The 14,727-nt window shown below is 44.0% G+C and overlaps 1 protein-coding gene across 4 annotated transcripts in view; it reads left to right on the forward strand.

Annotated features, from left to right (window-relative positions):
* The first annotated feature begins 2,014 nt into the window (after nucleotides 1–2,014).
* EML4 (EMAP like 4) overlaps nucleotides 2,015–14,727 on the forward strand; it is a 162,987-nt gene continuing 150,274 nt past the window's right edge. For 2 of the 4 annotated variants that reach the window (XM_083733156.1, XM_083733163.1), the window contains exon 1: nucleotides 2,067–2,453. In XM_083733156.1, coding sequence (XP_083589282.1) covers nucleotides 2,429–2,453 — 25 coding nt within the window. In that variant the 5' untranslated portion in view covers nucleotides 2,067–2,428. Of the gene's footprint in view, nucleotides 2,454–14,727 lie in introns of all 4 variants that reach the window. The other 2 variants (XM_083733158.1, XM_083733162.1) reach the window with 2 other exon arrangements.

Genomic DNA, 14,727 nt, shown 5'->3' on the forward strand with positions numbered 1-14,727 from the left:
TTATTATTAGCAAAGGCATTCAGGTATATTACTATGATTTTCAATATGTAATGATACAATCGCTTTGTGCAGTAGAGGGTTAAGATGGGATGTCAATTATACTCTATTTGTTACAAATTATGAGGAAAAAATATGTACCACTAAGATAATCACACATTCTTCCTGCTGACCCCTACCTTTCCCTTCCTGTGTGTCTGTCCTTAGAGCAGAGGTTTTCAACCTTTTTTGGTCCACAGCTCCCTTGACCAACTACATTCTTTCTGTGGCACCCGTTTTCAAACACCCTCCCTTGGGGAGTGTTCCCTCAGCCTCCTCTCTTCTCCCCTCTCCTTGGGAGTCCTCTGGGCACCCGCAGCTGCTGCCCCTAGTCTCTGAGTGCCCCCCCTGCCCCCAAGAGAGGTGCCTCCTCACACTACCCCACAGGGAAACACCCTCTGGCCAGCCCCAGAAGCACCATTCGCCTGGGGAACTTGCAGCCAGGGCTGCTGCATCAAACTGCTGTGTAAGCCGTTGGGAGGCAGAGAAGCAAGAGGGCATCAGAGGAGGGAGGGAAAGGGGGAGAAAGGCCAGTGTTGCCCGTGGCACCCCTGTCCATCAGTCAAGGCATCCCATGGTGCCATGGCACACTGGTTGAAAACGACTTAAGAGTGTAAAGCGCCTTTTGGCAGGACCCTTAAGCACATGTATGCTTGTGAAACATGGACCACTTATAAACGCCATCTCCAACTCCTTGAAAGATTCCATCAACGGTGTCTCTGAAAAAATGTAAACATCACTTGGGAAGACAGGCAAACCAATATCAGTGTACCGGAAGAAGCAAAGATCGCCAGTGTTAAAGCAATGATTCTTCAACATCAACTTCGTTGGACTGGTCATGTTGTGCGGATGCCTGATGATCGTCTTCCAAAGCAATTATTCTATTCCGAACTTAAAAATGGAAAGCGTAATGCTGATGGTCAACAAAAGAGATTTAAAGACTGTCTCAAAGCAAATAAAAAAAATGTAGTATAAACCCCAACAATTGGGAAACACTGGCCTGCGAGCGCGCCATTTGCAGAACAGCCTTTACCAAAGGTGTCATGGACTTTGAAGGCGCTTGAAATCAGGAAGCAATGGAGAAACTCAGGATGCAAGAGGAAGACCCACTTGGCAAACCCTCACCATGATTAACTCTGGCCCGGAAAACTCTGTCCCCCACTGTGGAAGGACGTGTGGATCCAGAATTGGCCTCCAGTCACTTACAGACTCACCGTTAAGATCATGTTTATGGAAGACAATTTTACTCAGCTATGAGAGATCGCAAAAGACCTTGCAGAGAAATATTTGAGGTCAATTTGTTTAGGATCTAATCTGTGGGGTTTCAGACATGTGGTTTATATATACAGTTATGGACACTTTTTTTAAAATATATAGGATCTTAAAATTCTTATAACAAAAGAAAGACATAGATGGCACCCTATAAATAAATTTCAGGTGTTCTTCATTTTAGTCTGGCTAATTTCACGGAAATTGCTCAGCAGGGTGCCTGCACATTTGAGCTCCTTGGAGAAAAAGGTGCCTTATATATGCAGCAAGCAAGCAAGCAAGCAAACAAACAAACAAACGTGAGCCTGAGACCAAGGGGCTTCTTTTCCACATACAGCTGCGCTATCCTACGCCTTGCCCCCAAAACGACTTATTCCCGAGCAAGAGAGCAAAGGACACACCCATCAGAAGACAGCAGCAACTTCACAGTGCGCACATGCACCGAGACTGCAACTTAATGGTCTGGCGCTTGCTTGCTTGCCACATACTACTCGACAAAATTCAACCTGTAGCAAGACAGACCGCGGGCCCACTTGCCGCTTGGGGCCACGGAGCGAGCCGGGTTTTGGCGCCTGCGCGCGCAAAACCTCAACCCGGCGCGCTGTTCTCCAGGCTCCGCTCGGCCCCGCGCTCCCGCGCGCGCCAGCCCCGGACCCTCCTCCTCCTCCTCCCCCCACCCCCGCGCAGCGTGCGCAGCGCCACCATCGCTGGAGGGGAAGCCCCGGCTGCCAAGTGGGGCGGAGTCGGAAGCGCGAAAGCAAAGAGGGCTGCTGCGGGGCGGGCCTGAGAGCGGCAGGAGCTGCTGCGAGGGCAGGAGCGAGCGAGCGGGCGCGCAGGCGGGTAGGCGAGCGGGTACCGGCCGCGCGTCGCCCTTGCCCAGCTGCGAGCGGAGCAGGAGCGGCGGGTGGCCTGACAGCCAAGCAGCCCTGCGGCTTGGGAGAGCCCAGCCGGCAGGCGGGCAGGGCGGGCGAGGCGAGCAGCTCCTGCCCCAGGCACCCAGGGAGTAGCTGCTGCTGCTGCTGCCGCCGCCGCCGCGACGGTGAATGAGCTGCTCCCTCACTCCGCCCGCCGCCTCTTCCCAAGCGACGACAGCGGCTCCGCGCGGGGCTCCTCTGCGCCCAAGATGGACGGTTTCGCCGGCAGTTTGGGTAAGTTGGGGCGCCTGGCTGCCCCTCGAAGGGTGAGCAGGGAGAGAGGTGCCGCGGGCGTGGGTGCCTCGGTCGAAACAGGTAGGGAGGGAGGTATGGACTCCCCGCCCCCCGGCCCGGGATTTTTCAGGTGGAGGCGTGTGTGCGTGAGGAAGAAAACGCACCGCACTTCTTCGCCTTGATTTTTTATTACTGTGATTCCCCCTCCTCTCCTTGAGGGTTGACGTGTAGGGTTACCTTGATGCAGTTCCCATCTTTCTTCTCGCCGTCGCTTGCTCGTCCCCCAATATCTCTTCCTGAACTGCCCAGCAAAAACCCTTCGTTTCTTCCCGCCCAGGAAATGCATTTTGGTGAGGAGGTGCATTCTTTTTTGGGGGGGGTGTGTGGAAAGAGAACCTGCGACGGGCATCGGAGGGAAACGCGTCCGTGTCAGTCTTTTGGTCTGCCTGGCGAGGGACGGGGCCGCCTTCCCCCCCTTGGCTGAAGTGTGGGGAGGGGGTGTCGACGAAGAAGACAGAAATCTTATTCCTCCCCCCAACCCCCTCGCGTACCCCCCACCCAGCCTTAAGGAAAGCGCTGGGAGACATGCGTGGTCTAGATCTCGTTATCATTTGGTTGCAAATGGGCGTTTCAAAGGGAAAAGCGTGGGGTGCCACCTCCCGCTGTCGCCGAGCCTGTATCTTTTGCTCGTTTGCAAAAAAGAAAAAAGAAAAAAAGCAACAAAAACAAACACCACCCATCACAATATGGAGTAAAATGCTGCCTGGAGAACGAAACTAAATCCTTTGGCAGTCTTGGCTGAGGTGTACAGTGTGCTTATCTCTCTCTGCTCTTCTTTTCTCAGAGGTTTAATTGGCTGATGCACCTGCTTTCCTGTGCATCCAGTACTTGCACTGCTTGGTGTGTGCATAGGGTTGGAGATTATGGCATGGGAGTTAACGTGGATGAACCTGTTATTTGCCCTTAGGCAGTGAAGCTAAATAGTGTTTTTACTTTTGTCTAGGGCCTCACACGTCTTTGCTGTTTTCCCGGCTCACCAGTGGCCTTGCTGAAAAAGGTTTAGGATGCAAGCAGATGTGATGCCTTAGTGTGACCCAGTGTGGGCTGATTTTCTTTAAAGTGGGGGCTGTGCTTCCAATGGCCTTTAATGTGGGATGGGGTAAAAGCACAGCCTGAGATGCAATATCACACCCCTTTTCCAGCCTGTGCTTTGCACTCCTTCCTCAGAATCTCTACTCCACAGTTGTTCTTGCTACTGCTTGGAGTTCACCTCTGATTATGGAGCCCTGATGGGAGAGAAATGCTTTTGGGTGGGAAAATGTAGGCTGGATGAGAAAGGCCTCAGCCTCCCTTGCCTGCCCATGTTGAGCCTTAAATCTTCCTTCCGCATTGTAAGGAACTGAGAGTGACCTGACCACATGACATAATTTGCCACTGTAAAAGCTACTTTATCTCTCTGAAATAGATGCCTGAGGAAGGAACTTGTCTAACTGACTGTGTGCAGGCAGTAGTTTGCTGGAGAATAAAGTGTATTGTACAAAAGTTGTTTCCTGTAGAAGAAGAAGAGAAGAGTTTGGACTTGATATCCCGCCTTTCACTCCCCTTAAGGAGTCTCAAAGCGGCTAACATTCTCCTTTCCCTTCCTCCCCCACAACAAACACTCTGTGAGGTGAGTGGGGCTGAGAGACTTCAAAGAAGTGTGACTAGCCCAAGGTCACCCAGCAGCTGCATGTGGAGGAGCGGAGACGCGAACCCGGTTCCCCAGATTACGAGACTACCGCTCTTAACCACTACACCACACTGATACTGTATGTTCATTTTCCCATATTGCTGTGGGGTCAAGTAGTTTTAGTCTTGAGTATCTCACTGGCTGTGTTTGAACGTCACACCATAGTTTACATTTAACTAGTCCATATTTCTCCTCAAACCACAAGCAGAGAATAAACCGTACTGATGCTTTGGAGAGAAGCAAACCATGAGCCCATGTTCATAAAGCACGAGAAACCAAGGCTTGCGGTTTGTTGCTCTCTACAGGGTGAAATAAAGCAGTGATGTTTGAGCAGAGTGCATTACCACACTTCTCATTTGTGTTAAGTCATACTTAAACATTAACTACAGTGGTACCTTGGGTTACAGACGCTTCAGGTTACAGACTCTGCTAACCCAGAAATAATTTTGCTTCAGGATGAGAACAGAAATCGTGCTCCGGCGGCGCGGCAGCAGCGGGAGGCCCCATTAGCTAAAGTGGTACCTCAGGTTAAGAACAGTTTCAGGTTAAGAACGGACCTCTGGAACGAATTAAGTACGTAACCAGAGGTACCACTGTATTTGGATAATGTGACATGTAAGCAAGGCTTTCCTATCTCTCTGCTTCCACCCCAACAGATCTGGAGCAGCTACTAACACTTTAAAATTATTTAACTAGGAGAAATGAGTGCATACCCACATTTATGTACATTGCCTTTTACAATCGAGCAAGAGGTCAGAATTAATGCAGGGTTAAATCTCAGCAATGACCTCCTGCCATTAAAGAACACTTTAGAATTATTTTTCCGTTCTCTGAGGAACTTCACTGCTTGGACCATTTGTCTGGCAAATAATCACGACTTGGGTCTCTGAGCAGGACTAGGGGAAGTGGGTGCAAATAGAATAGAATCTAAGTCTGCAGACTGTAGCTTCCTCACACTTCTCACTTCAGCCTCTAGTGAACAGGTCCTTCGGGTTTTGTATTTGCAGAAGCGCAACCTTTCTTGAAACATTTCTGCTTTTTGAATTATAATCGAGGGATGAGGAGTCTGTGCCCCCCCCAATGTTGTTGAACTCCAGCTCACATCAGTTTCAGCCATCTAGACTAGTCACCAGGGAGCTTGAACTAGTCACCCTTCTGTTTTTATCACTTCTAATATGCTACTAATGATAAGCTACTAATAACTCTTGATCAGGGCAAAAATATTGCATTGGCCTTCATAGGAAGATAGTTCCGGAGAAGCTTATCGCCTGCATAACCTTGGAATGTTCATGCAGAATTTCACCTTTTCTTTCCCTCCTCAATTTCCAACCATGTGATCAGTTTTAATCTCCACAGAGCCGAATTTCATAAATCAGCTTATCTTTTTATGTAAGAATTTGTCACAAATATAGCTTGTTCTTTTTTTACTTGGCAAGGTCCCAAGAATAGAGATACACATGTTGGCATTGGGCATACAGAAAGAGCACCGACCAGCTCCTGATCTTAAGGGACATGACCTTAGATGTGTCATGTAGTCCTGTTGAAACTGGAGACGTGCATAGCTAGTGCTAGCCATAGTTAATGGTATGGACTCAGCATTTTAGCAAGGCATAACTGAGTGTACCCTTAGTTTACATGTTAGCTCTCCTTCACACACACACACACACACACACACACACACACAAAAGTCCTTGTGTTCAAACAAAGTTCAAACAAACAAATAAAATATTGTATACCTGGTGTCAGACTACTGCTCTTTTCAGTAAAACGTCATGTTTCTGTGTGCAGCACCAGCTGCATGCAGTCTGAAGTATTGCTGTCCAGACATGGGTATATGCCTTCATTATGAAGTAGGCCTGCTTGAGTGTAATGGGACTTAATTAAATGCATGCCATGCTTTTTAGGACTGACTGCTGCCTTAGGTTGAGGTTATGCATTTTGTAAAGTCAGTTGCCTATTATTATTATTATTATTATTATTATTATTATTATTATTAATGGGGCAGGGGGAAGAGGGGTAGAGCCTCACTAAGTCAAAGTCTTTTGAGAAGCCAAACGTTTAAATTCTGGACCAATTATGTGATTGCTTTACTGGTGTTTTGTGATTCTGTAGAATTGCTTCCTTCCCATTTCCTCCCCAAGCTTCTACTCTTGCAGTAGTGAATTAAATTCAGGAACTTGAGTGAATGTTCTGCCGAACTACCCCCAGTGTGTGTATACTAAGTCCCAATCTAGGAAGACAAACCTAGGAAAGTTTGTCTTCCTAAATTAGGAATCAGCAGTTGAACAGATTCTCATGTGTCTTGCAGACTCTGCTTTCCTTCTCATTCATCAAGAGTGTTCAGAAGTGGCTGGGGTGACCTGAGAGCCAGAAAGGCTCCTCTCCCCTGTTGAAATCCCATGCCAGCTGTAAACTCACAGGGTGGGATTAGGCAAATCGCACTTCCCCACCTGCAATATTAAGATGATAATACTAGCTTACCGTACGTGGTGACCTCAGTTATAGTGACTGCATTTATTACCTGTCTCTTTCAAATGGAGAACCAAGGTAGGCTAAAGATTAATAAAAGAGAGCCATTAAAACTCCTTTCTAGTTTAAAACTTGCCACCATATTGGAGAATTTTTGGCCAGTCTTCCTGTGTTCTATTCTTGGTCAAGGTGCTTTAACCACATGATAAGTTATCAGTTCTATGTTTGGGATGATATACAGGTTAAATAGTTCCATTATTAAAATAAACCATTTTTAACATTGTGGTTTAATTGTTGATGGCTGCTCTGGGGTCTTAGGGCGAAGAACGGGTAATTAATACAGATGACTTGCAACTTGAGTGGGAGTTAGATTCTAGGGATTGTGCGTAAAGCTGAAATTGCATATAGCCAGAACCACCCCAAAACTGCCCCTGCATGAAAACCCAGTGCGGAAGAGCTTTTAAGCTCTGTGCCTTAAAGGTGAAGGTAAAGGGACACCTGACCATTAGGTCCAGTCGTGACCGACTCTGGGGTTGCGGCGCTCATCTCGCTTTATTGCCCGAGGGAGGCGACGTACAGCTTCCAGGTCATGTGGCCAGCATGACTAAGCTGCTTCTGGCGAACCAGAGCAGCACGTGGAAACACTGTTTACCTTCCCGCCGGAGCGGTACCTATTTATCTACTTGCACTTCATGTTTTCGAACTGCTAGGTTGGCAGGAGGAGGGACCGAGCGATGGGAGTTCACCCCGTTGCAGGGATTCAAACCACCAACCTTCTGATCGGCAAGTCCTAGGCTCTGTAGTTTAACCCACAGCGCCACCCGCGTCCCTGTGCCTTACATGCGTTTAATTAGTGCAGTTGCGGGTGGCTGGCAACCAAGTGGATAAAGCTGTGATCATGCAAGTTAAATGCATGCAAGTTGTGTGTTACTATTATTATTATTATTATTACTACTACTACTACTACAATGTGAGACATGGTAGGAAGGTATTTCTGCTGATACTGAATCTTTATACTGAGACAGACGACTGGTCTGTCTAGTTAGATATTGCCTATGCAGTGGCTCTGCAGGTTATTAGGCAGAAGTCTTCTAGCCCTAGCTGGAATGTTGAGGATTGAACTTGGAACCTTATGTACACAAAACAGGTCATTTCCCGCTGAGCTGTGGCCCTTCCTATTTAAATTTGTGCTGAATGAAATGGCTTTCTTCTAGATTTGTTAGTTTGGGAGTGCTTCTGAGCCCTTCTTTGCCCTTGGGTGTTGACGTGACACATGTTCAGATGTACCTTTGGAAGTGGGGGGCTGAGAAGGAAGCAGCACCAAAAATAAAAGAGACAGATTCTAAGTGGTACTGCAAAGTATCTTCAATAATAGACTTAACAAGACAATAATGTAGTCACATTTCATATACAGTGGTACCTTGGTTTTCGAACAGCTTAGTTTCGAACAACTTGGAAATCGAACGCTGCAAACCCGGAAGTCACTGTTCTGGTTTGCGAACTTTGCTTCGGAAGCTCCTGAGCTTCCATTTTGATTGTTGCGCTGCTAATTTGCACCCCTCCCCCCATTGTAATTGAAGCCTTCCATTTCTGACTGCAGTGTTCTGAGGTGATACTTGGTGCTTTTGTTTTTGCTATTTTTTACAGTTTTTTTTTGCGTGGCTTTTTTGTTTTTGTGACTGTGACTTGTTCTTCGTTTTATGAGACCCTGACTTGTGACTTCGTTTTTGTGACTTGCTTTTGTGACTGGAACCCAATTCAGCTACTGATTGATTGATTGATTGTGTGACTGTGGAAATGGATAAAAGCTCCCCATCCAAACAATGACTATCATCAGTGCAGGTAAGTTTTTTTTTAATCATCTACATTATTGTCTTATTTTATAGTACAGTACATAGATTATTGCTTTCATTTTATGGATCAGTGGTCTTGTTGGATAGTAAAATTCATGTCAAATAGCTGTTTTAGGGATTGTTTTTAAAAGTCTGGAACGGATTAATCTGTTTTGCATTACTTTCTATGGGAAAACGTGCCTTGGTTTTGGAATGGACTTCTGTATGGATTAAGTTTGGGAACCAAGGTACCACTGTAAAGGATTTAGAAGTTGCTCTCCAGGGAAGATTGGATGGCTGCTATACCATTAACAGTCTTTGTTTGTATTGTATAGACATTCCTTATTTAAGAAAACTTTGGTTAAGTTTGCTAGCTTCCTTGAAGTCTTTCTGAAGAAAGATGGGATGAAAATGTGCTAACAGATAAACCCATAAAACACAGTTAATAGCTGAAAAAGTGAACATTCCTCCAAAAAGGAGATTCTTTACAATCTTTCGGAAGGAAAACATGTGTACACATGTACTGTATTAAAAGCTATGAGGGGGAAATAAATTTCAAAATACTCCCTCTTTGTCTGAGGTACACATAACACCACAATGTATAAATTCAGTTCTGCAGCCCTACACTAAAACCCATAACACTTTCATGTTGGGTTTTCTGGAAAATGTTACTTATTGAAATGATCTTGAGCGTGAGCCTAACCCTCTAGGTTTTAAAATGTTTATTCTGGCAGTTGGGGCATCTGCCTGAACCAAATCGGTGAACCATAATTAGCAGTATGCTGCTTAAATCTGGCTCCCTGCCTGTTATTCCATCCAGTCTCAAACAATTTTCCTGGGCATTTTGAACCCTGTGATCAAGAAAGTACGCAGAATGAAATTATAATGGCTCCATTCCTTTTTCTTAAAAAGAATGTATTTTGCCTGCGGGTGACTCATGCAAAGATGATAGTTAATATTTATGAGCATCTTTATTCCAATGTTGAGGTTGATCAGCATATCAAAGAGCAATAGTATTCGGTCAACCCTTTAAATGCCACCCTCCTACCTTCCTAGTATGCCTAAAGAAAATACATTTTAAACACACACACACACAGGCAGAATATGCTTATTCAAGGTTATAAAATCACCGCTGAGTTACTTGTTCTTGTATGGAAATGATTTTTTAAGACCTTATCACTCGTGCGAGTATTTCTTCCATTTGTAATTGCGCTGTGGCAAGCATTATCAGATCATGTCTTGTCCTTTACACAGAGCTCTGTTTCAATATGCTCATTTCTGAGTTGAAAATCTTCTGGTCTAAGCCAAATTTTCTAAAATGAAATTTTTCCCACCGCAGAAGCTTTTTCTGGAGGACAAACCATTTTAAGAAACGGGCTCTTCCTTGCTTCATCACCTGTTGGCAGTCTGGGCAACATTAACAACTGCACTTCATGGTGCTGTGAATGCAGGAAGCAATGGCCTTGCTCTGATCTGGCTTTATGTCACCATGTAGACAAGCTACAAAGGAGTGAGAACAATGATTCTTACCCTCACTCTGCTGCCAGGCAATAACGGAGAGGTATATTGTTGTCACCACTAATGGTAAGATGAGCTACTTAAAGAATTGGCCAAAGTGGTGGAGAACATTGTCTTCACAGTCTATGAAAGGACAGCATTGTTGGGGGTTTATTTTGACTAACCCTACAAACTGTTCAAACATATGTAGCTATATTCTAGGTTAAGATCTGGCACGTGGGCATTACAGATGTTTATAAAGCTCCCTATAAATAGCTGATGATTGGAATGTTTTGCTTTTTCACATCTGCATGCTATTATTATTGTTAATATTTGTTTGTATTTTTCTCCTGCCCTTCTTCCATGGATCTGATGGCATCATACAGCTCCCTGCACCCCATTTTATTCTTGCAATAGCTCTGTGTGGTGGGTTAGGGGACTGGCTCAAGATAACGCAGTGAGCTTTTACTATTAATTAGTCACCACACAGTCTGTTAGCCACTATCCTGTACCAGCCGTGTTTGAAGCCTCCGTTGAATCTACCAAAACTTATTGCCGGGGGGGGGGGGGGAAAGAGAGTTATTGTGCGATACACTTGGGAACAGTTCTACCCTTTTGATATCTGCAGCACTACTTGTCCTTACAACTAAATATTGGTATCAGGGCATCAAGGGTGATTCCAGTTCCTTCTCTCCCTCCATCTTCTTATAGCAGTTACAGTCGTACCTTGGTTCCAGAACTTGTACATTTTGGCTCCCAAATGATCGAAAACTGGAAGTGAGTGTTCCACTTTACGGCTGTTCCTTTGTAAACTGAACGTCTGACAGTTTCCTGCAGCCAATCAGAAGCCACGCTTTGGAAGTCGAACGTTTCAGAAGTCAAATGTACTTCCGGAACGGATTCTGTTTGACTTCCAAGGTACGACTGCACTTTGACTGCAAGCTTACCACATTTTAACAATGCTCTCTCTTCCTAATGGGCAGGTGCCCAAATGTTTAGCTTTGACGTGCTAACAGAATGGTTGTGCAATAATAATCATTCTGTATTCAGAAGAATCGTGTCCAGAGAAAATCCTGAGCTACAATTGGATAGTTTTGCCTGCATGTAGAAACCACTCTCACAGAAATATTGAACCTACTGTAGCTAATGTAAGGGCTTCATAAGCCAGTCATGCATACCTATATGAGCATTCTTCTCTTGCAGCAGTATAGGTCCTTCCTCCTATCTTTTTGTGCATTCAGTTTCAATTTATTGTTGTGTAACTTTATTATGCCTAGCTGGTACCTGCTAATAGTAATTGTATGAGCTTCCATGTTTTCTTAACGCCTTGGGAATCTTGTGTAAGTGCATTTGCTTAAATACCTTGCTGGGAAAGCTGCAAATTCTTCAAGCTAATTAGCTAGCTGAGAATAAATTGTCACAGCTATTGTGAGTATGTGTTTTCCCAGTGAAGTAAGCCTTTTTGCAGAGCCAGTTGCCTCATTAATAATTCCTCCTGTCATTGTTATCTGGATGTCAGAAACGTTATTGCAGATGGTGCCCTGACAGTGCAGACAGAAATACCTTCCTACCATGCCTCTTGCAGTTTGAAATATTTGACACAGCTGTCCTCTGAATTTGGACTTTCTAGTGGAAACTTGTGAGATCAAACGAATCCATTTCTACAGATAATTGCTGAAAAATTGTGCTTGAGATTAGAAGTAAAGAATTGTATGTAAGCCGTGGGAAACTGCTGAAGTTTTAGAGTGCTAGAAGGAGGGTATAAATGCATATGTTGCAAGCTAGATTTCACAGCTGAAGCCATTTATTTATTTTCTTTCATGGAATCTTAACCAACTCTGTAACTTATGCCCATTTTTGTAACCGCTTTGCGGAAATACAGTGGCGTAAGAATGGGAATGTCTTGGCCCTATTGTGACCGAAAACTGCTTGTGACCCCTTTAGCAAAATGTGTTGTACTGCTGTGGGCCAGGGGTTAGGAAGTTGGACTTTGAGCTTGAGAGAGCTGGGTTCAAATCTCAACCTTCTCTGTGAATGCATGGTGTTAGGAAATTTGCTTTGGTGTTGCATCAGAAAAAATATATACAGCAGGTCACTTCTGCAAATATCCCTGAAAATATTATGTTAATTAGCAGATCTGGTTGAGAAACATGAGGTTGTGAGTATAACTATCAAATACAAATTCTTAGTTGCTAGCACAACCTTTGTAGGTTCCATAGATGAAAGACACACTTAGAGGACACATTATGTACATTTTATTTATTAAGAGAGTTCTATACTGTCCTTTACCAAAGATGATTTTAGGGTGGTTTACAAACAACTAAAGTAACATAAAGACACACACACACACACACACACACACACACACACTATGTAGAATAATTAAATAAAAAACAACAACAACCCAAGACAACTGCAAAGAGTTGGTGAAATGTGTGGTTTTTGAATGGGTGTCTGAAAGAATACAAAGTTGGGATGAGATCCATCTCAGTGGGGAGGTCATTTTACACGAAGGAAATGATCTCCTAGTCTTTTAAACTCATGATTAAAAGCTTGTTAATGGGGGTCTTTGCATCATGGGTGTGTGTGTGTTAACCCATAAAGAAAAGAACAAAGTATTTTTTATTATTATTTATGAGTGCTCAATATTTCATTAAGAGTTTCTGCCTGCTCAGTCCTGGGCTTGTGACCCATGCACTCTTTCTCTCCTTATTTTAAATACTACCTACAATATTATTTTAACAACTTGGAATTATGTGAGCCTTTCTAGTGCATCCAGCTAAATTGGCAGGCTTTCAACTATGTCCTGGGAACATGGGAGGTTGATGGCTTAGTTGGTTGAAGGAACGCTGTCAAGTACATTAAGCACAAAAATCTGGCTTACCTTGAAGGGGATAACTTTTTGGATGGATTTATCCATCCTTCTGAGTAAGGACATGTGGATGTGGATGAGAGAACAAATTTAAGTATTTGTCTAGCACCTAGAAAGGATGTCGTAGAAGAGCGCAGATTTCTCTATTTGCATTTAAACATTGTGCTTTCTGTCTGTAATGTACAACCTAGAGCACTAGCCCTGGAAATGCCCTGAAAGGTCTTCTCACAACCATTCTTGCAAGCCATCCCATTGGCGTGGAAGGCTGTAATCTCAAAGGGTAATGATCCTGTGCTAAAAGTCAATCTCTGGCTTTCGTCTTCTGGGTTTCTGGGGGTTTTCCTGTTGTTATTCTGTTTCTCACAGCTACAATAAACCTACCATTAAAATTACGGACTGGTCATTTCTTTGTCAGAGGGCAAACGGGCAAATTTAGCAGGGGATTAAATACTTTCCCCTCTCATTGTACACAGTGTCTTTCTGACTCCTTGGGCAAATTCTATGAAACCACTTGCCTTAAGGGAAAACAGTTCTTAAGTATTCATGCCTTAATTAGTCTGTACCCTTTTATTTCTCCAATACAAAGATAGGGAAATGCATGTCATACAGAATATATAACTTTTCTGTTCCCTTATAATGTATATATCTAGAAACCAAATTCCAAAGAAAGAGAGTTGAGCCAAGTAATATTCTGACTCCCACACGATGAACCTTGAACTACAAGGGTTCTTAGTTTAAGGAGCCCTGAACTGCTAACCATTTTTATTTCTTTCTTTCTGTTTGGAGCTGAATACAGCCCTTTAAAAACAAATGAACTATGCACTGAATATGGATTTCAAGGCAGTAGAGAAACTGTGGGATGACATGAGGCTGCCACAAGGTTGAAAGGGGTCAGAACATCCACTTTGCTTAAGGGCAGGGTCATTTTTCAGTAAATTGTTTGGCAAATTTGTTACTTGCATTTATAGTCGGCCTTTCTTGTGCAGAACTGAAAGCAGCATATGTGGGGTTCCAAGGTCATCTCCTAGATAAGCACTGGTCACATCCTGACATTTTTTAGCATAAGCAAGGTTGCTGTGTCACGCAACTGCCGAAACAGTTGCTGCAGTTAACATCTACATGTAGTTGTAGAGACTTGTTACTAGTTTTCCTTAGGATAAGCATGCTACCTGTCAGTTCCAGTATTTCTGCTTTTAGCTTGAAAACATCTGAGTCTCCAACAATCTTGATAACATTTGCTCCATAAGCCTGGGGGTTCTATCTCATCAGTGGCCATTATAATTTGTTTGAGTGCATTCTGGAGTTGAACACTTAATGAGCATCATGGTGGAATTGAACAGTATTGAAACATGCCCTTGAGATACATTTTTTCATCTGGTGGTGCTTCCGCCTCTTGGTTTTGTGACATTTGGAATGAAGGAAACTTGTTTGGGTAATGTTATATGCTCAGGAGTTTTTTTTCCAGCCGGAACTCAGTTCCAGCACCTCTCAAGTGGGCGCCATTGTCATTATAAGAGGACAAGGGAGGCGTTCGTGGTGAGTTCCAGCACCTCATTTTCTAGAAAAATAGCACTGGTTATGCAGAGATGACATATATAAGGGCATGAATCTGACCACTAGAGTCTGGGTTTCAGATGTTTGGGAGCTATGGGCCATTTTTAAAACAAACAAAAAATCACCAGAGGCCTGTAGGAAAATTTACAATTCAAAGCCATATAGTTTCTGTCAACATGTGAGTAGCTTCAATTTTTCAAGAAGAGAAATATTCCCTTGCATTGCCAATGCCAGCTGTAAACATCTGCCTGAATGCAACATAATTTGTTTAGAGCTTTCCCCCTCTTACATTATGTAACACGGGTAATAAAACCATTTACC

This window comes from Podarcis gaigeae, assembly GCF_964106915.1.
Source record: "Podarcis gaigeae genome assembly, chromosome: 3".
NCBI classification, from domain to species: domain Eukaryota; kingdom Metazoa; phylum Chordata; class Lepidosauria; order Squamata; family Lacertidae; genus Podarcis; species Podarcis gaigeae.